At 44.0% G+C, this 28,000-nt stretch overlaps 1 protein-coding gene across 8 annotated transcripts; it reads right to left on the bottom strand.

Annotated features, from left to right (window-relative positions):
* Nucleotides 1-208: 208 nt before the first annotated feature.
* CTPS1 (CTP synthase 1) lies at nt 209-27,840 on the bottom strand. 8 transcript variants are annotated; one of them, XM_019737149.2, is made up of 20 exons: nt 27,704-27,840; nt 24,329-24,502; nt 22,742-22,912; nt 20,320-20,420; nt 19,275-19,391; nt 16,337-16,420; nt 15,764-15,844; nt 12,824-12,975; nt 11,534-11,666; nt 10,737-10,825; nt 9,848-9,942; nt 9,112-9,174; nt 7,130-7,173; nt 5,804-5,900; nt 3,965-4,020; nt 3,765-3,861; nt 3,068-3,212; nt 2,825-2,920; nt 2,398-2,484; nt 209-1,066 (listed from the first exon to the last, which is right to left on the bottom strand). In XM_019737149.2, exons 2-19 carry the CDS (start codon nt 24,492-24,494, stop codon nt 2,400-2,402), a joined length of 1,872 nt encoding a protein of 623 aa, XP_019592708.2. In that variant the 5' UTR covers nt 24,495-24,502; nt 27,704-27,840; the 3' UTR covers nt 209-1,066; nt 2,398-2,399. The 8 variants fall into 8 exon arrangements, with proteins under 8 accessions (XP_019592708.2, XP_074190610.1, XP_074190609.1 ...); XM_019737153.2 differs by having other exon boundaries at nt 908-1,069; nt 2,393-2,484; XM_019737150.2 differs by having other exon boundaries at nt 908-1,066; nt 2,393-2,484.
* Nucleotides 27,841-28,000: the final 160 nt, after the last annotated feature.

Genomic DNA, 28,000 nt, shown 5'->3' with positions numbered 1-28,000 from the left:
ATAGAAGAGCAGAATCAGCACCCATGCTTCTTGGAATCTCTACCTTTATAAGCTGAGAAGGTAAATTGAAGATTTTGGGAAATTTTGGTTCCTATTAAAAAGAAAGGCTCCTCTCCTGGAGTTCAGGTGACCACACACAGGCACATCTGGCACCATGCTTAGACATTTTCCACCCGGCCATGACATAAGGAGCATTACAAAGTGTGTCTCTTGTTCTGCATTATTTATTTCTTAAGTTAGAGTATACACCAAGTCCAGCCAGAATATAATGGGCATACAGCTGTGCCTATCGTTACATCACATAAAGAAAATAGATTTTCATATTGCATTTCGACTGCAGTAACATCCGGGAAGGAAGAAGTCCCCCTCAAGCAAAGCTGTGTACATGTGAGAGGGTTTTAGAGGCAGTTTCCCCAAAAGATTCTTTCTTTTTTAAGTGACCCCTTGATGCAAGGAGTGTTTCCCAGCCCCAGGAGAGAAGCACGGCCAGAGGACAGGGTTTTCTAAAAATCACACTTCAGAGAGACACAGACTTCTTGCCATTTCATGTGACACACCAAACTCTGACCATCCCTTTGGACAATGAGTACCAGCCACAGTTGGCACTGAGAGATCCCACGGCTCTTGGCAGCAAGCAGTGCCCTCGGGTTACCAGCACCAAGTGTTATAAGCATTAGCTAAAATTACCCCGTGGGGCACTGTTTACAGTGCTCTAGGCCTCCCTGGGGAGGCAACAGGTGACACCCTCAAATCCACAATGACTCGAGGTAGTTGGAGAAACACGGCGATTGACAGGCACTCCACCAGCCCCATGGGTCACCGCTCCTGCGCAGACACCTGCTTCTCGTTTGAGGCCGGGGGACTAAGAATGACAGTGTCGACACATCAGGGAGCACAACTGCGTGGGAGCTGATATACATCATGGGACATGCAAGTCACACAGTTTTCCAAACACCTTTCCCCCGTAATAAAATATTCTGAATAAAAACATAATTTAAAGGAAGTGTCAAAAGCCGAGTGTAAAATCAAAGCTGTAAACTCTGAAGGCTCTCTTGAAGAATCACCCCTACTTAAAAAAAAAATAAAATAAAATTAGCAATTATATATGTATGTAAAGTAAAAAAAGTTAGAATTTACAGTCAGTTGCTATGGTAAACTATGCCTGTTTTTCATTGAAGACCAGTAGTAGGAGCCTAATTACAAGCTAAATTTATAATTGCTACAGAATCATACATTTTCAAGCTTTTACACGAACCTCCACCTCTGCCTCAATACAAGCGTTCTTTTCACAGCGTCCCCGCCTCTCAACAGTGCCCCTGACAGCGAATTCTCTGCTTAGAGAGGCCGTTTGCAATTCCATCGAACTGACCGAACGTCTACCCCTTTAAAGCGTCCTTTGTCTTTGTGGCAGTTTCCTAGACTATCAAACAGCCTCTAGACACGATCTTGTGGGGAGGATTAACGAGCGCATCTGGGCTACAATGCTCACCTGGCAGAGAGTAAGCAACCACTGCCCTCCTCCCGATACAACCTACTCCTCCCACCTGCCCACCTTGCTGAGGTGATCACAAGACAGGTGGCTAATCAGCCAAGGCGGAAGGGGAACAGTCGTGTGCCCATTCAACCAGACCTGTGCGATGCAGAGGCCCACTGGTAGGGAATGCAAGGTGTGCAGTCAGGTGTGCTACCTACCTGCCCGTACCCCTGGGCAGGGGCTCATCTTACCGGTGGTGGGAACCCCCCCACTTGGGACCACACCACATTACAGATTCCTGACTGACACCCCTAACCCCCTTCTGACACCCTCACCAGCAGTCTGTATTTTTGCTGACACAGTTCACTCACATATCTTAACAGGACTTTATATAATTCATGGCAGTGCCAACAGCTACTGCACTTTATACACTTACAAATCCTGTCACTATAAAAACCTTCAAAGCTTGTTCAATAATTGTTTGGATTGTGATTTCCAGAATAAGTGGCAATCAGCATACAGGTGTTGTGTACATCAGGGTTAAGACACTTCCTGATGGAAGCTTTAGGTTCTGCAAAAATGACACATACCATATTACTCAGGATCTCTAGGTTTATAGATATGTGAAATAATAAGGGTTATGAGTCCAGTTCCCCCCGACTTGGTCACATTCGCACCTGAATCTGTAAGGAGACAATCTCTGAGGGACAGGTATCCTCCCTCTGGAGCCCCCAAAGCAGGGTGGGTAACTGCCCTGCACTTGGAGGGGTCTTACCCATTTGACGCCCATGCTGACTCTACCACCTTCATTCTCTAGCAGATAAAAGTTTTCAACACTAAAATTTGGGTAGTCTTACAATTCTAGTGTTATCACCATTAAAAAAAAATCAAAAACTAAAGCTTAAATATATCACATACGTTACCATCAGTCGTGATTTATTGATGGAAACTTCAATTCAGTGATTTCAGAGTCAGGGGAGCTGCTTCCACTTCTGTCACTATAGGTGTCCCTGCAGAATTCAGATAGTTCATTCATCATCTCCCACCAAAAACTCGCTCGACTTCCCTATTTTTGTAGCCACCGTTACCACAGGGACACTCGTCTACACCCAGCAGAGATCAGAAAGACTCTTTACTACGTTATATATTTAGCATAAAGCTGTAGAGTTTCTTCTCCTAGTTACAAAAGATATGCATTCAATTTATACTTCAATCACGATACCCTAACCACCAACTCAGGGTAACTAACTGGTTCCAGATGAAGGTGCACTGGGGCATGAAACCACCCAGGTTGTGGCCAACACCCTGGGAAAAACCACAGTTCCCCCTGGACCACAGGGTCCTACTTACAAATGTGATCCTGGAACCCAGATGCTACAGAGAGGGGAACCTGACCACCATGCCGGGGGAAGGTCATGGGCAGCACAGAAGTAGCCTGAGAAAGCCCTGGGGAAGGAGAGGTCACTTGCATATCAGTGTGAGGAGCACCCAGCCAGGCTCCCAGCTCCTGTGGCTCTGCTTGTCACTAATGGGATGATGGCCTGCTGTAACGAATCAGTGACCACCTGAAGGACCAGAGAAGCATGACCCCACCTGGGCGAGAGCCTGCAGCCTTTCTGGAGGTAATGCGGGAGCCTCCCCACAGAGGCTAGGAGGAGGCCAAAGTAGGGTGGGGAAGGCTTGATGGGTCTGGACAGGAACTCAGGGTGGTACTGAACTCCAACAAAAAAGGGATGGTCTGAAACAGAAATGCAAAAGAAACAGCTTCATTATTTATGTACACATAATATGTCAAAGAGGACAAAAATATCTTGTTAAATGTTTCCCATTTCCACAGACCCTAAAAGTATTTGAAAACAACTGGGTAACCACAAAGCATGAGAGATCTGATGCCCTCTCTCCAGAATGCTGTCACCCTCCTGTCTGAAGGGACCTCCTCTACAGGTTCCCGACACTGGCTCCCCAGACTTCCAAGGGGTTGAGTCATGTAAGTCACATCAGACCAGAAGGGCAGCTTAAGTACCAAGTCCCAACTCTCATTCTGGAGAACAAGGAAGTGAGGCCGGAGTGAAACGGCTGTCCACGGGGGCCATGGCACAAAGCTCATCCTGTGGACCCCCGGTGCTCCAGGGCTCCAAACACCTCGTTCATCAAGACCCCTCCCCTCATAAGACAGTGTTGTTTCCTAAGTCTGTTAGGAAAAGGGCAACAACTAATACTTTTATATTTTCCCACATGCCAAGAAAACCTTACTAACTTTTCCACTAAATACAACTGCCCAAGCAATCACCTTCCAACTCCACAATTTCCATTCTCTCTCCTCCAACATCTTGGCCAACAAACTTCAAGCCTTGCTCCTCCAAACACTTTTTCAAGACTGGATTCACCTGTTGAAGGATGAAGAATAATTGTGCTGGCCTCTCGACTTACTGTGTTTCCAGAGTAACAGAAAGGAGAAAAACGTATAGGTCACAAAGCTCAATTCCTCACCTCAAATCTGTGGCGGTGCCTCTCTTCCAAGTAATCTGGATCTCCATACAGTTTCCCTGGCAAAAATAAAGAATTCTGATCACTCACTCACACACACACACACACACATCTATTCACAACCACATCCTGCTTCCCAGTTTACTTTTTAGCATCTACACAGCGAAGCCTTTTGAAGGTTATTTCTATGACTTTCCTGCCAACCACAGCTACCCGTTTGTAGCAGCACAATTTAGGCTAATTCTTGAGCCTTAACTCTGTCCACACCAAGAAAAACTGTAACAGACTTTCATCACCAACCTTCAAAACATGATTTCTGACATGATTTCTGAGGTACAAAGCATTTTTCTGCTGGAAACTGTCTTGGAAAACAAATCAGGATGCACCAAACATCCGAAACCCTGTTTTAAGAGCACACAGATGACCCTGGGGCCACAACTGTGGGGTTAAGTCACAGCTGTCAAGGCTCCTTGGCACCTGGTAGCTGGCTGCCCGTGAACAAGTGCAGCATTTGCAAGAGGGCTGCTTTACAGACTCGTTTGTGGCTGCCAGGTAAGATCTCCACATCCACAGAGCATTAGCGATGGAAGGACTGAAAGATCACTGTAGGGAGAGAGTCCCAGAGAGCGGTTTCCAGGCTCTCGACCTCACATGGAAAGGTGCTGGCTCGGGCAGTAGGTGGCCGTTGGCTGGGATCAGTTGGCCATCAGCCACTAATATATCTGCTGTGGCTACGCTAGCAAGCGCGGTTTGCAGCTGGCAAGTGCGGTTAGCAAGTGAATTGCGGCTAACGAGTGCAGTTAGCAAGCGGATTGTGGATTGCGGGTCATGTGGATCCTGCTTCCTGTGTCTCGCTCAGCCGCCAGCAAGACTGAGGTGCAGGAAGACCCCTCGTTGGGGAACTGGTGGATGTTTGCCTTTGTGTTTCGACCAGCCGCCATCGAGAATATAGTGGTATGATTCCCCTATCTATGGCTCCGTTGTTCCTTTTTGGCCTCACCATATCTTGCGTCTTTGTGCGGGGAGTGGGACCAGAATTCCCGCATTATAATCAAGTGACTCAACTATGCTGCTACCGAAGCCCCAAGCAGACTAATATAGACAGAAGTTTCCCAGTGGACAAGAAAACCTAACAGAGTCATTTTCTTAAATATTTTCCTCCCCAAATTTTCCCTAAATCTTTAGCACTTGTTACTACTTTTTGACAAATCTATTTAGGTTGAATTGTATGAAATTGACAATGTAGTTTATTTTTTGTCCCACAAAAATGGTAGTTTCACAAAAACTCAATAGCCATTGACAATAGTTTAGTGGTTACCAGAGGGTAAGGGAAGAGGGGGGTGGTAGATGAGAGTAAAAGGGATCAAATACATGATGATGGAAGAACTGACTCAGGGTGGTGAACACACAATGTGATACATAGATGGAATTGTATACCTGAAACCTGTGTAACTTTACTAACCACTGTCACCCCAATAAGCTTTAATTTTAAAAAATAAATAAAACACACACACACACACACACACAGAATGGCAGTTTCATACAGTTCAACCAAATAGCATAGGAAAGGAACAGATTACAATAGATTTCACCTAACTCCTCATTCTGGTGAGTCGTCCACACCCAAGGTCCCACTGCTCCCTGAGGGCACTGCCTGTGACCTTTCTAAGACCCACATTGCTGCTTGGCCTATTACAGGACATCCTAAAAGAGCACGACTAGAAAGGGGGGAAAAAACTTCAAAAGCAAGACCGGAACCCAAAACGCCAGAGCCCAGCAGCACCCCAAGACATGCATCCTGGAGGCGAGCTGAAGGCCCGGCCAGTGGGAGGCAGCTCTTACTCATGACGGAGTTCTTGGTCTGGAACAGGGTTTTCCTCTTGCCCAGCCTCATGGTTCCGCCCATCTGCCCAGGATTGTGTTCTGGCATGTCTATGACCTGGACATGTTCAAAAAACAAACACGCACTGCCAAATTCTGCTTCCATTTGAGAGAGACCACCAGCACTGAAGGCCCTAACCCTGTGAGGAGGCTCTCATTCCCCGGCCTTTTCCTTGTAAGAGATGTGGTCACAGGAGAAAATGCTTCCCACTAGCCATTTTTAAACCTTCGTGGGGTGGGGTTGGATCCTTCAGCCTATCCTCATGAGCTACAGGACCAGACACAGCTGCTCCCTCCCTTGGGGGCCATTCCTGACCCCAGCACTTTGGATCATAAGTGCTGCTGGGCTGTAGCACGTTCTCATAAAGACTAACAGAGCATCCTGGGTACCAGACAGGATATGTTATAACACGTCTCCTCCACTAGACTGAGAGCTGCTCAGTGAACGTCTGAGGAACGGAGAGGCTGAGGCACCCCAGCCATGACAGTCCAGCCATCGCTCAGTCTATGCTCCTCTGGGGACGGACCTCGAGGACTTCGTCTGTGCCCTGCTCCACCCCCACCCCCAACACACTTCAAATCCTTTGCTCTTCTCCTCCTGAGGTCTCAGTATTAGCAAAGTTCAATTTCCGGTGCAAAGGATATACATAGCTGCTAAAGTGCCCTGAGATCAAGAGCTTTGTCCATCTTGTTTATCACAGCATTCCTCAGCATCAAGAACAGGCCTGCCACCCCTGGGCTGGGGGTTCAAAGACAAACACAAGCACTGCCTCTCCCAATGAGCCACATTCCTCTGATAGGAGATATGACATGAGGTATGCAGCCTCGAACAGCTTTGGTTACCATGGAACAAATCAGTACTGTATTCCAGCAGTGCTTTAACAATATGCCCATCGCCCAGGGTTGTTGGGGATTCAATGAATCAACATACATAAAGCAGAACAGTGCCTGGCACATAGTAAGTGCCTATACGTGTTTCGTGTCAGTATTGTTACAAAGTGCTCCTGGGAGCTAAGGAGAATGGGGATGGAGAATTATTTTACTCAGGATTCCCCTAGTCGGCTGGGGTGGTACTAGCCCTTAAAACTTTCTGTGGCAAACTGGGAAGAATAGTGAGAAATTACATAGAGAAATAAAAGTTCTTCCTGTCCAGTAGGTCTGAATGTACAGGACCTCAGGATTCTTTGGGGTGGACCCAAGTGGTCTCATTTCCTGTCTCTAACCATCATCAGTCACTTTCATAAACGTCCCTTCCAAGCCCTGGTGAGATTCAAACACTGGACTCACCACAGGATGACTGGTATTGGGGTCAAACTCTGTAGAATTGGCATCTGAAAAATCAAAATAGTTGTGTTATGAAAATAATTACAAACAAAACTGTTTCCTAAGCACTAAATCACAATTTCCTTCCTAAGTTTAAAGTCATTCAGTGATCAGAACAAAAATTAGGACTGACATTTTTAAGATCTAAAACACCCACACGCAGGTGAATTTGTTCCATTAAATCTGTAACTCTCTGGGAGAGGGGTCCAGCTGGATAAAAGGGGGACATCAAAACCACTGACATAACCTAATAATCTTTATTTAGATAAAGCATCTTATGACGGTTCTCACACATCTCAATTTTTTTCACTTTCGTTTCAGACACTCTCTCTCTAAAATGGATTAGTACTATTTCTTTCATCCTCAGTATCTTATACGTTGCCCTAACTCAGTTGCCTCACTCAATAGCTAAATCAAAATTAGCTGATTTCAAAACTCAAATAATCTTTCTATCCTTTACTGAATTTACCGTCTAACCAAAAGCAAAATCACTCAAGATTAAAAGGAAAAGCACCAAGCTCCTGGTACTGTGTCTGGTTCTTTCTATGTAAATATACTAGGTATTGTTCTAGTGCTGGGCCTAAGCCAAGGCCAGGTCTCAACGGATAGGAAGCTCATCACCAGCTCACTCACCCACCTGGGAGGCCGAGTGGGTGGCAGGAGGCGATGGCTGTGAAAGGGTCCACGGAGCCCAGAGGGCTAGCTCTAGGGTGGTGAGTGGTCAGATAGTACGTGCCAGCTTGGAAGCCAGAACTAAAGGGCACGCTGCCTACAACACTGAGCCACCGTCCCCTTGGTGTTATTAGGAAGCAGCCTCTCAGAAAAAATGTGAACTGAGCCCAGCCTGTTAACAGCAAGCTGGCCACAGAAGAAACACTTGTACTTTGTAAAGCCAGACCACTTGTACATTCCTTCAGGTTGCTTTGTTTATTTTTCTTAGAATTCATAAGGTCTTTCTGAAAGCCTAGTATTTGTCAGCTGGGCTAGAGAATAAAGGGACTGTGGCAGACTCTTCCAATGGTGACCCCAATGAACAGCACCCCGTGTTCACACCTTGTGGTTGTTCTCTTCCACCCCTCCCGTCGCTGACTCTGGGCTTGGCTATGGGACATGAGCAAGCTTGATAGGTGCTTGCATAGTGGGCTTGTCATTTTGGAAGCCAGTCGGTCTCCATGCTGTGAGGAAGCTCAGTTTGAACTAGTGACTGAGTGGAGAGATCTTTGCGATGTGCCTGCTGGGCAGAGCTCAATGCAGGGCAGGGTCATCTCAGACACACCACACGGAGCAGAACACCAGTCAACCCACAGAACACTGAGAAATAACAAACCATTGTTGTTGGAAGCCATCACTGAGTTTTGGGATGGTCTGGACACAGTGATACAATTAGCTAGGCACAGCGCCTATTTGCCAGCCCTGCACTTCGACTATTCACAAGCAATGCTTCATTTAATTCTTAGAACCCTGTGACGTGGGTACCAGCATTACCCCATTTTACAGAAGAAACAGAGGCCCAAAGAACCTAAATAATTTGCCTAAAATCACCCACAATAAAATGATAAAGTTAGAATTTGAGCCCAGGGGTGACCAGCTCTACAGCCCAAAGTCATAATAACTGCACAGCCTCACACAGGCCAGAGTTTTCCCGCTGGACACCAGTTCAGGGACGGTGGCCATGGTAACCAAAGTGCAAGAATCTGCAGAGCAGGAAATACAGGGGCAGAGAGCCCAGGCTGCTTGCTCAGCGGTGTTCCCTTCTTTCTGGGTTTCGCCTGGAGGAGCCCTGCTTTTCCTCAACAAACACAGCAGTTCCCCGTTAGCACCCCACGAGGTACTGAGAGACCGGGCCCGATCTTCTGCATGGCTCTCAATCTCCCAATGGGCACCAGGCTTCATGCCCTCCAGGACATTGAAGCAAGAATTTAACAAGTTTTTAAGTAGATGCTTACCTTGCCATCCCAGCACATTTCTTGAAAACTCAACCACGGCCAGCTGCATTCCTAAGCACACGCCTTGCAGGTAGGAGAGAAACACAAATGACACTCCATTGCAAAAGCAACATTCCTGCATTTCCCACCAGCCTGCCATGGACTGTGTGTCCTGTTTGTTCACAGCATTCCAATCACAAACTCTCATAACTTCCTTCTACACACAAGCACCCCTGTTATGTTTCATCTATATCGGATTTCAAAAACTGGATCTAAGTGTATATGAAGATGCCAGGCTTTGGAAGTCATTCAATTTTAGAAACAAACAATACTCTATTCAGTACTGAAAAATTCAAGTTTGCCCTCTCCCATCCAGTTCCCACTTACAATTGGTCAAGCTGAAAACTAGTAAAATTTACAGCACAAGGAAGCGTCCCAAATCACTTTGCCCAATTAGTCAGCTCGTGTTCCAAGTGAGGATGGAAAACAGTCCCCCACGTCCAGCCCAGCAGCTGGGTTCCATAAATGGACAGGATTCCCTAACTCATATTTCGTTCTCCGAAAATGCCACATCTACATGCAGCGCACAAGTTTAAATTCTCCATTTTAAAGGAGTTTGAATTTCTCCCAAACAGAACCAAAAAGGCTTTGACCTGAGTTGCTCTCTGGAAAGACGGCACCTGTGCTCAGTTTTGGCAATCCCGCTTTATTTACAGGCTCCCACGAGGCACCTTCCTTGCTTTTTCCTACTCCTTACCCAAAAAAGGCTTCTTCTGTTTCCGAGCCCAGGCGATTGCTTGGATTTTCCCTTCCGTCCCTCGAACACCAAATCCCCCTGGAACCAGCACTCCACTGTTCAAGAGAGCACATGACAAGGTGATCCCGCTTTCCACAAGGCCAGCTCGCAATAACCACCCAAGGAGCCATTTCCAGGCCACGGAGGCCATGAGGTTACTCTGTATACTTTGCTCCTGGGCTATGGCTGACCTCAGGGCCGCCAAGGAGCTGTATGCAAACACTAAGAACTTAGGAGGCACACATAAAACCATGGACTGTTTCAGTAACATTATAAAATGCTTAGAACAAGTGAAAAAAAGAAGGCATACATAACCATAATACTGCTACTGCACAGTATTTTTCCCAGGCACGGACTCTTTCCTAATTTTTAATATATATTAACACAGATGCAATTATTTTACCTCTTGGCTTAACACGCTCCCCCAAGCAGGACGGAGGCCTTTCCTTGTCAGGTCCAAGTGCCACACTGACCTAGGGTCTCAATCATAGTTGTGTGGTGCCATAACCTTCAATTGTTCCACTACTAGAAATTCTTGCTAATGTTTTACAATTACAAATAACAGCTGCTGAAAATAAACCATGAGATGCTACAGATGGGTACTCATCCATGTTCCGGATGAAAAATCTTTAAATAAGCCTCATCAATAGATGCATACAGCAAAGAACAGCAATGAAATGAGAACAAGTTTTCTTCACATTCAATCACATTGATAAGCGGTATTTTTGTAAGGCTTAAATCATGCAGTATGCAGTCTTCCCAACAATTAAAAGATACGTAAACAACCAGCACATAAAAGCACAGCACTCCGCCCATTAAAACAGCCCCCGAGCCCCTGGAAACCACTCACTGAGCGCTGCAGAGCTTCTGCCAGGCTTCGTGGTAGCGCACAGGCTCCTCCTGCAAGGTGCTTGGCTCCAAGTCTGTAGAATCGATGTACTGGGGGGGATTCAGACGGGGAGAAAAGAAGCAGCTCATGACTCCAGAGTTGGGTTCTCTTAGAATTTCTAAGTATTATCAATGTTCCATCTTTCTCAATTTTAAAATAGTTTTAAAATGATCGTCTTAATATACTTAAACCTAATAATTTAAAAATAAACTTTAAAATCTTTCTTATATTTCCATCTCTAAGCATCTCCTTCAAAATCATTTAACTCCCAGGCAGGGCCCACGCCGACACTCCAGCCGCTCAGCCTGTGCCCAGCATGTCGCAGAGCGGATCACATGACTACTTACCGGTGCCGCTCATGCTCCAGGCACCGGCTGGGCGACTGGACACACATGTTGGAGAAACCTTCCGGCTCTACACGGTGGATATTAGCACTCCCACTTCACAGACGAGGCTAATGGTTACCAGCAATTGTGCAACGTGCCTCTGGCCAGCCAGGGCTCCCCCATTCCCATGGGGCAATTTTACTTGGTCACTTGATATTCAGATGCAAGCACTCACTCTCTCAGCTTCTACTCTGACCAGCTCTCCCTTTCATTATTTCCTGAAAACACCCTACTGTTTTCAAAGCCAACAGCCCACCATGAACATTTTTATTCCTCAAAAGAAATTCTGAGCTCCAAAAATAGAAAGCATCTGTGAGACTGCGGATGGCCATCCTGTTCACACCTCAGCTGTACCTGCCCCTCCGTCCTTACCTTGATTTCCAGCTTGTGGTTGATGGCCAGTGCAGAATGCTCCAGAGCTTTAATGACAGAGGCATACGAGTCTGAGAACTTGGTGTACTTGCCCACAAGGGCAATCGAGCAAGTCTCCAGCAAGCGATCATATCTATCAAACAAAGGTCAAGAAACACCAAATTACTTGGAGTGTACATATAACCATGAGATCAAAATTCCCCTTTAAAAGGAAGAAAAACAAGTTTGGGAAGAATATAATGGGAGTGGCCAGTATCTGAGTTCTATGAACAGTAAAGAGGAAACAATTTTCAGCTCAATGTGGCAGGCTTTTTAAGAAAATAGGATTTTAGAAGCTGTTACAAAGAGATGGCTTCAAAATCCCTTTAAAAACACATATTGTTTTTTTAAAAAAGTTAAAATCCCAAAGGGCAAAAAAATTAACAGACATTAACAGACAATTTACAAGAGTTAATATGATGAAGAGAATAGTGAAATATATTATAGGACATCCACACAATAGTCCATATTCATTAAAAACTTCATTATAAAGTTTAATTAGTAACTGAGCAAAAATGTTTATATTTTATGAAAAGATCCTAAAACTGTGTGTCATTTTTGTAGCTACAAAAGATACACATGTAAATGGGCAAAGACTGAAAGGGAATAGGTCAAAACAAAAGTAAATATCACAGAACAATGTAATAAGTGCCCCCCAAATGTTTATTAATATCATCATATTGATTTTGCAACTACAGTTAAGGCCCACCCAGTGCTCTGAGACACTGTGTGAAGATATCTGTTGTGATGTGTGGGAATCACAGAGCTTTAGGAGGAGGAAAGCAGGGTGGGGACAGTTCTCAAAGTGCTGAATTCTGGCAGCGGTAATAAGACTGGACATCCTTGCTGATTCTTTGCTGGTGTAGGGTACTCCCAAAGACAGCTCAGATATTTGGGGTGCTACTCATGAGTGCTGCAGCCACGGCCAGCCATAGGTGTGGGCCTCTGGTATGTGCACTAACACACTGCCACGAGGACGCCTGTTTGTACTGATTTTCTAGTCGATGGGACACAAGGATGACAGATGTGTAATCTGAACTCACTGGTGACCTGGGACCTAGGCCAGCTCTATCAGGGCCTCCTCATCTATGATGTAACTACATACGGGCTGAGATCCTTTCTTAACACCACTTTACCAGTAAGACTTTTTTAAACATGAGTTGATAGCACAAGTAAGGGTTGAATTCCCTGAGCCCCTACAAAAGAAAAGAAATAAGGCTCGCACTGCCAACTCCTTATTATGAGGCAAACCTGTCAGCCATCTCTTTCCACTTCATCAGCATTCTTCGTGACTGCCTCTCAATAGGAAGGTGAAGTCTTCGAAGAAAATAATCTACCACCCCCTGCTCCTCTAACAACAAGGGGACTCGGTAGATGGACGAGACATCATGGACACAGATCACCTGGTAAAACATGAGCAAAGGTTATTTAATAAAAACTAACTGGGTTGACAGCCTCTGACTAGCTATATAATCTTGGGAAAATAACTTCTCAATTTGAAAACAGAAAAAAAGGGCAATATTCTAGAAAAACATAAATTACCAATAACCAACTCAAGAAGAATAGAAAAATAGTGGCTAATCTCTTATGAACATGGATGCAAAAATCATTTAAAAAAAAAAACCAAAAAAACACAATCCAAACTACAAATGCAGTTTTTTTTAAAAAACAAAATCATGCCCAAGTATGATTCGTCCCCAGAGTATTGCTGCTCAAACTTGGCTGTACACTGGAATCATTTGGGGAAGCTTTTAAAAATCCATAAATCTGCTGCACCCCACACCATCTCTGGGGGTAGGAGGTAGGCATCAGCACTTTTGAAAGCTGAGTTTGAGAGCCAACACATTAGAAAATTTAACAGTAGAATTCACTACTTGAACAGATTAAATGGGGGTTGGGGGGATTACCTCAGTAGATGCAGATTTTTAAAAAATTCAAAACCAATTCATAATAAAAATTCTTAGTAAATTAGGAATATTAGGGAAAATGTAAAAGAATAAAAAAACCCACACAAACACCATTTAGCTTGATATTTAATATTAATGCTTAATATATAAAGTCTGGAACAAGGAAAAACTGGCCCCTATCACTACTTCTAGTCAATGATATACTAGAGATATTAGTCATTACAATTAGATTAGGGAAAAAAAATGTATGTGAATAGGAAAATAATAAACAATTGCCACTAATTGCATACAATATTATTGTTTATCTATAAAAACCAAGGGAATTTACAGGTATACAATCAGAACTAACAGAATTTTAGTAAGGTTAGCTAGACTTGAAGTCAGCCAGGTTTCCTATACACGCATCATATCTAATCAGGAAATATAATTTTTAAAAATATGCCATTCATATAATAACAAAAATTATGAATACTTATACATAAATCTAAAAAAACAACTTTACAAAGATAAATAAATCTAACAAACACCTTCATAAAGAAAATTATAGAACATTACTGAAGGATAGTCCTTCCAACAAATGGGGCTGGAACAACTGGATCTCTACAGGCAAAAAGATGTATTTCAACATTTATTGAAAAGTTATTATATTTAAAAGTTAACTCACAATGGATCCTAGATCTAAATATAAGACCTAAAATTATAAAACTTTTTAAAGAAAAGACAGAAGAAAATCTTTATGACCCTAGTTAAACAGAGTGCTTAGATGTGATACCAAAAGCACCACCTATAGAGAAAAAAAAGGATGAATTGGAGTTCATCAAAATGTAAAAGCTTTTGTGTTCCAAAAGATACCATTAAGAAAAAGAAAAGATAAGCCACAGACTGGGAGGAAAAATGTGCAAATCATCTCTGATAAAAGATCTATATTCAGAATATATAAAGAACTCTTATAACAGAAGATAAGCAATCTAATTAAAAAACAGGCATAAGATTTAAAATTCAAATTTAAAAATAGAAATACTTGTCACATTTTTAAGGTGAATAATTTTAATGACAAGCTATTCTATTACAGGAGCGAACTGCCTTAATTTGCTAGAATAGAAATATGTAGAACAACCAAAGCGCATGATAAGAAGGCTGTTCATAACAATGAAGTTATTCTGATGTTCCACGTACTTCGCATGAAGCAGAATCCCTTTGCCAGAGCTCCCAGCTCAGGAATCACACCCAGGAACATGGACCTCAGGCCCCAGGCTACCCTCACACCCTGAAGCTTGACCCATCATGGAGATGGAGATGACAGCTGCCTCCATCATGGTCAAAGGCTTTTCTCTTGTTCTATTCACTTCAATGCCAGGCCAATGATTTTAATGTTTTTATATTCACTTCCATACTAACGTACCGGTAGTCTTATAAACAGACTTCTCTTATTTTAATCCGGATGCTTCTCCCCTCTCTAGGCCAGCTCGGTTCCCCTGCTCTGTCTCCCGATCCTCAAATAACCCAGCAATAAAACAAAGCATCCATAACTTAATCATAAATCCCTTGATCTCAATTTCCCTTCTATCCTCCTTCAGCCAAGCTTGACCAAGCCACAGTCTCAACTTATCACCACTAGAATTTCTATACCATGAACCACACTTAGATATATTATAGGTTCCAAAATTTTTAATATCCTGTACCATAGATACTCTCTATTAGCACAGGTAACAAAAAAGCCTAAAATATGTTCACAGCCTACAACACCTTACACATTAGGCACCAGGAATATCAAGTTGAATACGGTGGTCTTTGACCTCAAGAAGCTCAAAGTCTATGAGGGGAGACAAACATACACACACACATCGGCGCACATAGAGGGGCAGTATGCTGGGCTCACTACCAGTATATGTGAGCCTAGAGAAGGAATAACCTGAGGTTCTAGGGTGATGAGGTTTGGCAGGTAAAGCTTCTCAGACAGTACTGTGTCCTAGCTGAGCCCCAAAGGATGAAAATGAATAGAAGGGTCATTAGGCCAAGAGAGAGGGAGGGGATACCCATTCAGCATGGCTGGGGCAAATAGTACAAGGAGCGGGGAAAGAGGCAGGAGAGGTTAAAGTATGTTCGGGGAACCACAAGACATTAGGTAATGGAGAATCACAGAGCCAATGCGTTATCAGTTCTTCTAAGGAACAGTCTACAGTCTCAAATTCTAAACTAACAACAAGCCTTACGAAAGTGGTTAAGAGATTTCAGAATAATTAGAAGCAAAAGTGATTCACATGAAGATGGAATTTCTACCTACTTGTTCAGGTTCAACATGGCAGAACATTGATATTTTCTCTTTCACTGATGTGTCGAGAGGATTTGAGCACCTGCATACAACCTGGCAGTAAAGAAAACAAGACATTTAGACAGAAGAAGGATTAAAGAGCTGGGTTTTTCTCCTGATTGAAATTAAAACAGATATCACATTGTTAAGCTAACTCCTAGCACAAAGCATGCAAATTATGAAAATATTACCTGTTTTCAAAACTAAATTCCTAAATCCAAAATTAGAGAAACGTAAGAGTGGCAGTATAAATGAACAGACAGATTACTGAACTACCAGAGCCAATTGGGGCTTCCGCGATCAATGTTCTTGGGAAAGGGGGAAAGGAGAATAAATGATTAGCTGAGAGGAGAAATAAGACACGACCTCACATGTGCCAGGTAAGGAAACCTTTGTAAACTATAGCCCCAGCTCAAAGTATTAGACCAATTTCTCCACCATGAACTAAAAGCATGCCAAGAAAATAAAGGGCTCGTCTGCCATGGAGAAGAGATTTTAATTGGGCACACAAGATGATGCCGAAACAAGGTAATCAGGAAACCTTACCAGATCTGGGGAAAGCCCAAGGCCTCTGAGTTCCCGAACACTATTTTGGGTGGGTTTAGTCTTCTGTTCCCCTGTTGAACTTGGCTATCATACAAAAGGAAAAAAAAGTTAATTCCTCTATGCTAAAAAATTTTCCCTGAACCCCTTTTAATAGGGAAATAGATAATTTGATCATTTATCTAATTTAGTTTTTGTTTTTGTCAAAGTTACACATGCATAAATTTTAGAGTCAAATACTTCTACAAAGTTTGTCCTAAAGATTAGCGGCACCAGCCCTCACCTGCCCTCTGCCCTTTTCCAAACCCTAGAGATAGCAACTCCTCCGCTCTTTTAACTGATCCTTCTGGTATGCTTCACTGCTACTTCTTGACATTTAGTGTAAGGCATTTTCTATTGATTCCCCTGTTAGATGAGAACTCATTCTCTCTGCTACTACACATGTACCCGTCCTGTGCCTGAACCCATCTTATGATCACTCTTCAGCGTTCACATACTTTTGAGTATTTAAATACTATCCACCATTAAACTATGTGCCATACTTTTCCTTTCTGGTTCAAATGTTTGTTTTCCTTGGTTGATTTTTTTGTTTTGCTGGTATGCTGAGTTTCTATGTACGAAAACTATGTTTATTCTCCTCTCACACTTAACAGATACGTTTGCTGTGTATAGAATTCTAGGCTGGAAATTATTTTCCCCAAGAAATTTTAAGAAAACAGCTTTACTATTAATTCCTTTAGCTTCCCATATTGCTGGTGAGAAGCTGAATGCCATACTGATTCTTGATGTTTCTCTTTAGAGCTTTTTAGAATTTCTGCCCCACTATTCTAAAATTTCAGTGATGTGCTTTGGTGTGGGTCATTTTTCATTCTATATGCTAGGCATTCAGTGGGACCTTTTCACTCTAGAAACTCATGTCTCGATATTTCCTTGAATTGTTTAAATCAGGAATCAGAAAACTTTTTCTATAAATGGCCAGATAATAAATACTTTAGGTTTTGTTGGCCAAACAGTCTCTGTCACAACTACTCAACTCTGCTGTTTTAATACAAAAGCAGCATGAATGGGGTGCATGGTGGCTCAGTGGTTAGAGCGCAAGCTGTGGGCAACAAGGTTGCCGGTTTGATTCCCACATGGGCCAGCATGCTGCGCCCTCACAACTAGAATGAAGACAACGAGCTGCCACTGAGCTCCCGGGCGGCTGGACGGCTCAGTTGGTTGGAGCGCATGCTCTCAACCACAAGGTTGCCTGTTCGACTCCCACAAGGGATGGTGGGCTGTGCCCCCTGCAACTAAGATTGAACAACAGCAACTGGACTTAGAGCGGAGCTGCACCCTTCACAACTAAGATTGAAAGGACTACAACTTGACTTGGAGCTGATGGGTCCTGGGGAAAACACACTGTTCCCCAATAAAGTCCTGTTCCCTCTTCCCCAATAAAATCTTAAAAAAAAAAAAAAAGCAGTATGAGCAATACCTAAGCATATGGGTGTGGCTGTATTTCCATACAATTTTATTTTCAAAAACAGGGAGTGGAGTGGGTTGATTTAGTCTATGGGGCATTTTGCAGACCCCTGGTTCAGTTTACTTCCCTTTCCATTTCTGTTATTTTTTGGAAATCCTATTATTTGGATGTTAGAACTCCTGGGCCAGTCCTCTAACTTTCTTGCTTTTTCTCTCTTAGTCTTTCTGCTCTACTTCCTAGAGTATTTTCTTAAATACCTTCTTTCTCTTAAATTTTTTATTTCTGCTATCTAATTTTTAATTTCCAAGAATTCTTTTCTGTTCTCTGAATGTTCCCTTCTTTCGAGTATCCAGCTCTTGTTTAATGAATGAAGTTTATTTCCGCTCAATTCTGAGGAATGGCAGGTTATTAATGACAGGTTTTTCATTTTCTTTTTTAAGTTTCCTGCTCCCTGCCAAGCCTCAAGTTCTTCTAAGTTTCTTTTTGTTGTTTTGTTTTGGTCTCTTGCATGTTACTTTCTCCAAATGTCTGGTAATCACGGGCTGCCAGCTCATATTTAAAAGCCAATTGGAAGTTCTGTGAGTGGGTGGACCTGTCCACCAGGGTCCTCACTGTGGGAATCTGGCTGGCCTGTTTCACTGGGGTGCCCCTGAGGGCAGTGTGTTTTCTCCTCCTAAGCTAGTCATATACACCAAGAAGTATTTTACACTCTCCTATGTGGACAGTGCAAGCCTGGCTGTGATGATTCTGGGGATCAAGCAACAAAAGAAGATAGGGTGTATCAAGTGCATAAAATTACACCGATCCCCCATGTCGTTAGTTCAGTATTACTGCTCTCAACTGTCCCTGTGTGTGCTCATCCAGAAACCCTCTCCAGAGGAAGAACCTACAGTCTTCTGCCACTGTGGGGGAGGGGCTGATGCCCCACTGCGCACGTTAGGGAAGGAGATATGGGGACTGACTGCTTCTGGAACAGCAGTCACGAGTCCCACTCTCACCCCCACTCCGGACACTGCGCATTGCTGAGCTGTAAGGGGATCTGCAGGGCAAACAGGTTCCTTCTCTGCTTCTACTGCTTAGGCTGAGGATTCAGCTCTCCCAGGTCTACTCGGTCAGTTTCTCCATTGTCCACCCACTTTCCTAATTTTTGTTACAGGTGACTCCTCTCACAGTACTTATCTTTGTGAATTTTTGTCCTAAAAAATATTCCCTTTACTCTAGTTGTAGTGGGGTTTCACTATGTGGTAAAGACAAATAGACATGTCCAATCCACTTTCTTTAACTACAACTTTCCTGATTAATTTTCCAAATGTTTTCCATTGGCTCTTTACAAAAAGTATGATAATTATTTAAAATTCGTAAAGTTTTTTATTCCTTGCTTCCTGCACCTCAAATATTTAAAACAGATAAGGAGTGAAAATCATCTTTTTCTCCCCTCCTCTCCATCCCCACAAAGGAAAGTTTTGAAGGCCTTACCTGAGGAACTAGACTGACGTGAATATTACAAAAGTTCTCTCTTTTGACCTTGAATTGGAACTGACGGAAGGCCTCAATAAAGGGCATGCTTTCTATATCTCCCACTGTTCCACCAAGCTGAAAGAACAAAGTTATTTTAGAGGTTCCTCTCGTGGTTTCGTTTTCTAACAACTGCACTCTGTCATCTCAATTCCTTGATCGGTAACAGTATAATGCGAACTCTTTGGGTCCGTATAACATCAGTTAACAGTAATTAAGACATTTTTTGTGCTAAAAGATTATTTTTTGGATGGGCTTACCATTCCCCCAAAGTTATCATGGATCTTTCCACATCATTCAGGTGAAAGATGTACTAATTATTTTATTTGTATGAGAGTCACAAAGAAACCTAAATCTTATCTACTTTCTTAGCCACAAATAATTTCTATATTAAAAGGCATCAGTTATAAACAAACTGCCGGAACTTTTGAGTCTCCTATTTTCTCAGGAACACTGAGATCCAGCAGCTAGAATCAGCAAAGCAGGAGTCCAGAAACTGAAACTAAAGGAGGCTCATACATTCAGAGATGAATATTCCTGTCAGAGGAAAGCCAAAGGTCGGCTGACTTTCTCAAGAGACAGATAAAAATGCGTCACAGCCCATAATACATGAATGTATAAATGCTGAAAAAGGAGACTCACTGGACAAAGTCTATCTTTCGAGGGCACAGCCATTCCATATGACTGGTATGGTGCCCTCATCTGCCACCTCACAGTTAGGAGGATCAAGGGCTTAGCTGGAAATTATTATCAGCTGCTGATGACTGACTAAGGAGGTAAGTATGTACAGCTGGTCACCTACCCAGGCATCATGGACTTTAGAAAAGACTCATACAATAGAGAGAGTGGAAATGTAATGGCTGTGGGCGATGTCAGAGGAGTAGTGGATGGGGGGAGGGGGTTGTCACTGTGTGAGGGATACAAATGATAAATGTCTAACTAGTAAGTACATTGTTTGGTGCACCTGAAACTAATAAAAAAAAGAAAAGAAAAGACTCATACACACCTCAATAACGCACACTTGAGGTTCTAGGCCATCTTCATCCACAGGTATTAATGCCTGTCTCATTACCCACTCCTGGATGGCATCTGTGATGTGAGGGACAACTGAGAAGGAGAAAAGAAGCATGTGACTCATAGTTTTCCATCAGCATCGATGAGGCAGATACACTTATTGTGACAAGTGGCTGCACTCCTTGCCTGCACAGAGAGGCAAAGGGGTCACAAAAACATTTTTGGGACCACTCTAAAATGGCCTTTAAAATAATCTTTGGGTTCATACTCCCTGTGGCCTCCTTTCCAAATTTCCAAGTTGTGGCTTAAAGGAAGCACTACAAGAAAGTAGGGCTGAGTAGCATCCCACCCACATTAGCGCTTTGCCCCTGTGCAGGGTCTACCGTGGCTGCACAAGCACAACCATACACCAGACCACGTGGCCACCCTACTGCTTACAGCTGAAGGCGAGCACATCACACCTGGGATGCTTTCCCAGGAATGAGCCAGGACCCTGTTCCATTGTTTCCAGTTTTCCCCAACGGGAAACAAGCCACCGCAGAGACAGTACAGAGCAGCACAGTAGTCAAGAGCACAGCATCTGGGCGCAGAATGTCTGGATTCACATCTCAGTTCCACCTCTCATTAGGTACAGATCTTTCGGCAAATCACTTAACTATTCTTGAGCCTAATTTCCCTATCCATGAAGTGGAGATAATGGCTTCTACTTCATGAAGCTGTGGGAATGCGGAGACAGCACTGGCACAATGCTAAGCAGAATGCCTAGCATGTCAGTGCTCGATAAATGCCAGCTATCACTGAGCACTTTGTTTAAAATCATAGCTGTCAGGCTCCAGTAGCAAATTCCTACGGGGCAGAAATGACTAGTTAACTTGCTATGTATATAGCCGGCAGTGCCTTGAGCACCAGGATATTCATTATCTATTCCACACATAGCAGCCAAAGGATCTTTTAAAAATGCAAATCAGAGTTCACCACACCCCAAATTTATGCTCTGAGTCAAATCCAAACTCCAGGCTGTGGCCCAGAAGGCCCCATATGACCTGGCTGCAACCCACCTCACCCACCTCTCCCACCATCCCCCTGGGTCACTGTGTTCAGCCTGAACGGCTCCCTGCCATTCCCTGACCAAGTCCTTTGCAGCCTTGGGCCTCTGTATGTGCCATGCGTGCCTCCTCCTTCCATTCCTCTCATGGCTGGCCTCTTGGCTCACATGTCCTCTCCTTGGAGGCTTTCCCTGACCACCTGTCCAAACTGGCTCTCCCCACCACTTTCTCCGTCTCTCTTCACTCTACTTCCGTCACAGCTCCTATCAGACGTCTTGTTCCATCTGCTTGTTTTTGTCTCTCCCATAAGGTAAGCTCCACGAGGGCAATGGCCTCTTTTGTCTTGTTCATCAAGTATTCCCAGCACCCAGGCAAGTTAGACCACAGTAAGCATTCAAGACATATTTGATGGATAAATAAATGGACAAACACACTGGAGGCCTGGAACAACAAACTGTATGATGAAGATAACGATAATTTCTAATTGATCCCTTTGTGTTGGGAACTCAAGAGAAACACTTTACTGACTTAGCTTTTTTAATCCTCCTCACGGCCCAGAGATGTAGGTACTGTTATTATCTCCATTTATCTCAAAGAGGTTGAGTAATCCATCCATGTTCATAAAACTGGTAAGCGGCAGAGCTAAGATCTAAACATGACCCAGTTAGCCTTGAATCTGGTCTGGAGCTGCCCATTGCCAGCAGGACCTTCGGCTTCCAGTCCAGTAAAGTCTAAAGCCAAAAGCAGATTTACTCTTATAACTCAGATTTACTCTCACAACTCATAACTCAGCCACTTTTTTCAGCAGCCCCCAAAATTTGGACCTATGCCATCATACTAGACCAGTGGTTTTCCAACCCCACCCTTTTCAAAGCAGCACTTTTCTCAAATGAATGCTGTGTAAAACCCCAACACAGCAAACACATACAAGTGATGCTGTGCTGCTGAAAGCTCAGGAGGCCCCAGAGACCCACTTCTCAAATTGCGCCTACCCATTAGCACCAATGACCAGTCTGAAAACCAATGTGCGTGATGTTCTCTTCCTTATCACTGCTTAAACATACACAGTAAGCCCCAAATGCCCATCACACACACACACACAGTCTGGCTCACTGCCTTAGTCTAGTTGCCTTCATCACTTCACACTCATTACTATAGAAAGACAACAGCTCTCTGGACTCCGATCATGCCACTGGGTTGCCAGCTCCAATGCCATCCACAGAGCAGCGATGGCTTCTTCAAGTTATTTTCTGAGTAAACAGCCATACAAACCTGAATTTTCAACTGACGGCATCTTTCTCTAACAATACACTAAAGAAATGCAACTGGTTGGGATTTTTTAAACCTTGTAGACAAATCCAGTATTACCTTGGACGGTTTTCCCCAAGTAATCGCCTTTGCGTTCCTTGTTAATGACATATTGGTATATCTTTCCAGTGGTCAGATTATTGTCCTTGGTGAGGCGGATGTCAAGGAAACGCTCATAGTTACCCAGGTCAAGGTCTACTTCCCCACCATCATCCAGCACAAAAACCTCGCCTGTGGTAAACAGTGAAAATGCTTAGGGTAAGTGAGAAATACATATGACCTGGCACAATTTTTGTACCAAGGTATAAACACTCAAATAGAACAAAATTTGCATCACATATACATGAAGCAAAGACATTTATTTCTAGGAAACTAAATGGGACACAAAAGAAAGAAAAAGCACCACCCATTCTCCAAGAGATAACTTCACACTTACAGTCTGTCAACAAACTCAGTCTAAACCAGGAAGAGCTCTGAAACAGTACAGAATGGAAGGAAACGACAGCCCAAAGGGCTGTGGGTACACGGGACCCTACAGTTAGTATGGCATCTGCTGTTTTCAACAAAGTCTCCTACTTGAGCAGAGCAAGGTGTGAAGTGTGATAAAAGCATGATTTGATTCAAAACTTAAACACGATATATACATTAAAGTCATGTTGATTCTAAAAGCCAGCTTCTGGGCTACACGTTAGTCCTAAACAAAGTTGTGAAACTGCAAAGTATCACCCATTCCTTTGTTTAACATTCATTCCTTGAAACGTCATACTAGAAATTTTGCCCAGAATCGCTCATTCCTACCATCACAATAAGAGACAAGCTCAAAAATAGGAAAGGAAAGAATGTCTTATTTTCCCCCTCAGAGAGAGCTCATTCTCTGCTCAAGAATTCTGTATTAAACACTGCTACAGTATGTCCATGTTTTCCTGTTGCTATTTATTATATAAAGGTTTTTACTCTAGTAACACTCATCCTTATAGATTTTTACCTCAACATTAGAAAGTAGGAGCATGAAAACAGAATTTTAAAACTTAAGAAGTATGTTTCCACATATACCCCCAATTTTAAGTGATTAATCTTTTAGGTAATCCAGACAGTCACACATCACACAGTTGAAAGGGACTCAGCAATAACAAAAAGTGCTATTTTTTCTACCCTCCCTTAATGGTTTCAACTTTTCACTTTCACTCACCTCAGAAGATGCTCCTTTATATTATTATCCAATCTGTTAGCAAAACTGATTCTCCAGCTTACATATCGCCAGCATCTATTTGTTGCCTGAATCCCTACAAAGTGGTCCTTTGGCCTATGTCTGAACGACCATCTCTACTGAAGAGAACTCACAACTTCTAAAAGTAAGTTACCTCACACGCTTGCTATTATGAAGCTCTTTCGTATATCAGGGAAAAATCTATTTCCTTATAACTTTTTTTCATGTACCCTATTTCTAATCACTACACTGCATATTAAGATTTCTGTTTCTTATCTGTCCAGGTGAGAAAAGCATCATTCTACTATAAGGACCTTTTTAGAAGGCAAGAAATGGATGTTATGTTACGCAAAAGATACACAGTTTCCAAGGGCTGCCATGTTCTTCCACATACTACACAATTATTTTTAAAAGAAAAAATAAGAACGCATTTTGCTTACCATGCTCATAAGGAGAGAATGTTCCTGCATCAATGTTAATGTACGGGTCAATTTTAATTGAAGTTACATGTAAACCACATGACTTTAGGATTGTGCCCACACTGCTGGCGATGATTCCTTTTCCAATTCCTGATATAACACCACCAGTAACTAGAATGTACTTCATTTTTTGACCTGGGAGAAGGAAAAATTATAGATAAAATATATCTCAACAAATCAAACTCATCTAGGTTCAAATACTGGCTCGGCTATTTATTAGCTATAACCTTCTTGGAGCCTGTTTCCCTGTCTGTCACGTTTCAGAATGTTATGTGGGTTCTTGGATCACTGAATTGCTTCAGTCAGATGATTAAAAACCAACTGCTAACCAAATAACGTAGTTTTTTTAAGCTTTGACAAACAACAACCTGAGTTAACATAATAAAAAAACAAACAAAAAAAAAAACCAGCTTTAAGCTGTTGATAGAACACTATGCCCCAAATGTTGGCTGACATCACCACCAGACAATGGGATAACACGCAGGTGCCTCATTATTTTCCCTACATGGGGAAAACAATTTCACTCTTGGATGAGCACTGATTCCCCATAAAAGAAAGTGTCTTTGGCTAAACTACAATGTAGCACCAAAAAACAAAACAAAACAAAAAACACACACAGCTCCTCTAGGTTACAGAAGACTGCATTAAGAAGAAAGAACCTCAACATTTAAAAGAAGTTGCAGCTACACCTAAAAATCTTTCAATTAAAGGTAGTTCTGTTCTGTAATTTAACACTTCTGCCAGCAATCTCTCTTAGGTACGCCCTAAAGAGAGCTTTATATGTTGGAGGAAAGGGACATCAGATAATAAACCAGTCTGAAGCACATGATGGGCAGAGAACTCAAAGAGGGCAGATTAAATCCAAAAGCAGGACAGTTGTGGCAGGGACTGGAAGAAACAAACTTGATGAGAGATAAAAGGGATGGATGGATGGAAGAGCAGCACAGGCAAAGGGCAGGTTGAACAATAGCATAGGCAAGAGGTGGAGGAGACAGCGACAGGCTCATCAGGGAAAATGTATCACTGGTCCCCAGCATCAGAGGCCCAGAAACATCTTTGGTCAGCAAACCTAGATGTGATCAAAACGAGAAACACAATCACCAAGTGGAAGAGAATGCTTGCTTTGGCTCGGTCAGGTCCTCCTCTGGGAACACTTCCTATGAAGCCAATTAGAATAAAAATAGCTAAGAAAAGGAACAAGGAAACGCTCGCTCCCGTTTCCCCCATCCCGCTCCTCCCCAAGGCAGGAATGAACACACTTGGCAAGGAGATAAGAATGCTTAGAATGTCTTCCCCCCAGACAGCAAGAAAGATACCACAACCATGTCCTGTTCTTTCTATCTTCTACTGCAGCATTTCCAAAATCATGCTTCTTGGTTTCTACAAAATGCACATGGGATTCCCAAAAAGGGTTTTAGAGACAGATAAATCAGACAAATGCTAACAGTCAATTGGTTTCTTTAATGCAAGACCTCTGGGAGCCTTTAATAAGTTGACGTTCAATGTGATCTCCAAAAAGGGGTATAGAGTATGCAGTTTCTCCAAACTTATTTGACCCCAAGTCCCTAACATTTGAATGGTTACATACTGATACATGAGTAGCAGACTTGCCTATATTTTAGGTATGTCCTAGCCTGGCATATCCCTGTGACTATGCCTGGTCTCACTGACTAAATTTTGGATGTTCCTAGAAATTCCTCAGCCACTGAGTGGGTTACAGAGTGAGTTACTTATACAGAAAACTCATCTCATCCACTCACATTTGATTTGCTCCAATTTTACTGAGAGGTTACACCTCTCCTTAGGGGTGATTCCTGCAATCTCCCACAGTACCTGGTAATAAATATCCAGTGCACTCAAAGACCAGGTGGGGGGGCTGACAGGACACATCCACTCACGTTCATGGAATACCCACTATGTCAGTGCTACTGTGCCACACTTTGGGGCCCATACCTCAAGTTACTGGCAGTCCAGTTAGAGACAAAACATTTTCAAAGAAATGAGTAATCTAGTGATGGCAGAAGCAGAGACAACATGTGAAGGGGATAAAACGGGAAGAAGAGAGCAGAAAGCTTTCAGTGGCAACACCACGGTAAAGTACCATGGCTCACCTACAAGGTAAGAGAAATCCAAAGGGAGAGGGCATAGACTGCTCCTGCTTGGTTGGCCTGAGACTTGCAAAGGGCCCTGAAGGACTGACCACATTACTTAAAGATGGGAAAGGGAACAGAGTAAACAGGAAGGTGTGGGCTAACTACAGAAAACAGAGGTGGGACCAAGATGAGAGATGGGGGAGGAGGGAAGGGAAAGAGAGGGAAATTAGTTGGAAATGTAGGCAAGAGGCCCAATCATGTGGAAACTTGAATGTCCAATCTGAACTTTATTCTGAAGGTGATGGAGACATCAGAAGGTTTTCAAGCACAGGAGTAACAAATAAAGATGCATTAGAGGAATTCAACAAAGATGAAAAAAAGCTTCTTTGTTTCGTTAACTGTTGTGAGATCCAGTTTCAGCTCCATCACTTTTGTACAGAGACCTGTCACATCACACCTGGTCCTTACATCTGTACAATGGGAGTGAGAATCCCACATAGCCTGTGTCACAGGACTGCTGAGAATTCAAAATTATAATGAGTCAGTGCGCCACGCAAACGTAATGAACTTTAAAATGCAGCGTCTTCACTCTTGGCCAGGAAGGCGGCCAGCTGTGGGGCCGAAGGGTACTGGCCTGCGAGGACCAAAGGCCCCTTCCGCCACGGGAGTAGGGACGCGCGGGAGGGGCCGGAGGCCAGGCCGCCGAACCCATCCCACCGCGACCGGTCTATCTCGGACCTCGTACGCCCTCCCTGCGTGGCTACGGCCATGCCTTGAGGCCAGAAGGACGTGGCCCGGGGCAGTTCAAATGGAGAGACAGCCGCCCGAGACGGCTCCCGGAGGGATGAGCAGAGGGAGCTCCCGAGCTTTACGGCCCTCTCCATCCCACGAGCCATCCCAGTCTCCTGGTCAGCCGAGCCAGGCCAAGCTGAAAAGGGCGCTGCCGGGCCCCGCAACCCCAGCCCCAAGGCCTTCCCCGCTGTCCCAAGTCCACTGCGGCCCGTCTCCCTAGCCGCGCCGGGCCATGCGGCCCGGAGCGCGGGAGCCGGCTCCTTGCCGGCCTCGCCGCCCGCCCCACTCCCGTTAGGCACGCAGCTCATTGGGCAGACCGGCGAGCCACCTCAACCCTGATTGGTGGGAGCGGTGTCCGTCACCGACGGAGGTGCTGTCCCGCGCCGGGATCAGCTCGCGCCGATTCCTGCACGGGAGAAGAGCTCTCCCGGGATCTCTGGAGTCAGCGTACCTGAGGCAGGCTTCAAACTTCCAGTCGGCTCAGTTGCTAGGAGGGTAAAGTGCGCGATGAACCCTCCGCAGCCAGTGAAGCAGCCCGGCCACAAGCGCCCAGCAGTCTTTCACAGAGGCGGGCACTAGGCGGTGCGCACGCAGAGGTGGGGGGCGGGGCGCGCGGGCAGGCCCTCCCCGAGGTGGGGCCTGGGTGCGCGCGGCGCAGGGCCTGAGTGCGCAGGCGCGAAGAGTACGCGTTCTGCCACTCCCTTAGTTGGCTGCTGGGGTTTGTGGTCCCGCTTGCCGACACTGGACA

This window comes from Rhinolophus sinicus, linkage group LG06 (assembly GCF_036562045.2).
Source record: "Rhinolophus sinicus isolate RSC01 linkage group LG06, ASM3656204v1, whole genome shotgun sequence".
Classification (NCBI taxonomy): Eukaryota; Metazoa; Chordata; class Mammalia; order Chiroptera; family Rhinolophidae; genus Rhinolophus; species Rhinolophus sinicus.
This window is presented reverse-complemented; position numbering and strand designations above follow the sequence as displayed.

Bases quoted from the DNA above. Each gene is read 5' to 3' on its own strand.
- CTPS1 (XM_019737149.2), bottom strand. From the start codon at position 24,494: ATGAAGTACATTCTAGTTACTGGTGGTGTTATATCAGGAATTGGAAAA. The intron at 15,845-16,336 runs GTAAGGTTTCCT...CTTTACTGCCAG, and splicing joins TTGGGCTTTCCCCAGATCTG to GTTGTATGCAGGTGCTCAAA. The intron at 12,976-15,763 runs GTAGGTAGAAAT...ATGTTTTACCAG, and splicing joins GCCATGTTGAACCTGAACAA to GTGATCTGTGTCCATGATGT.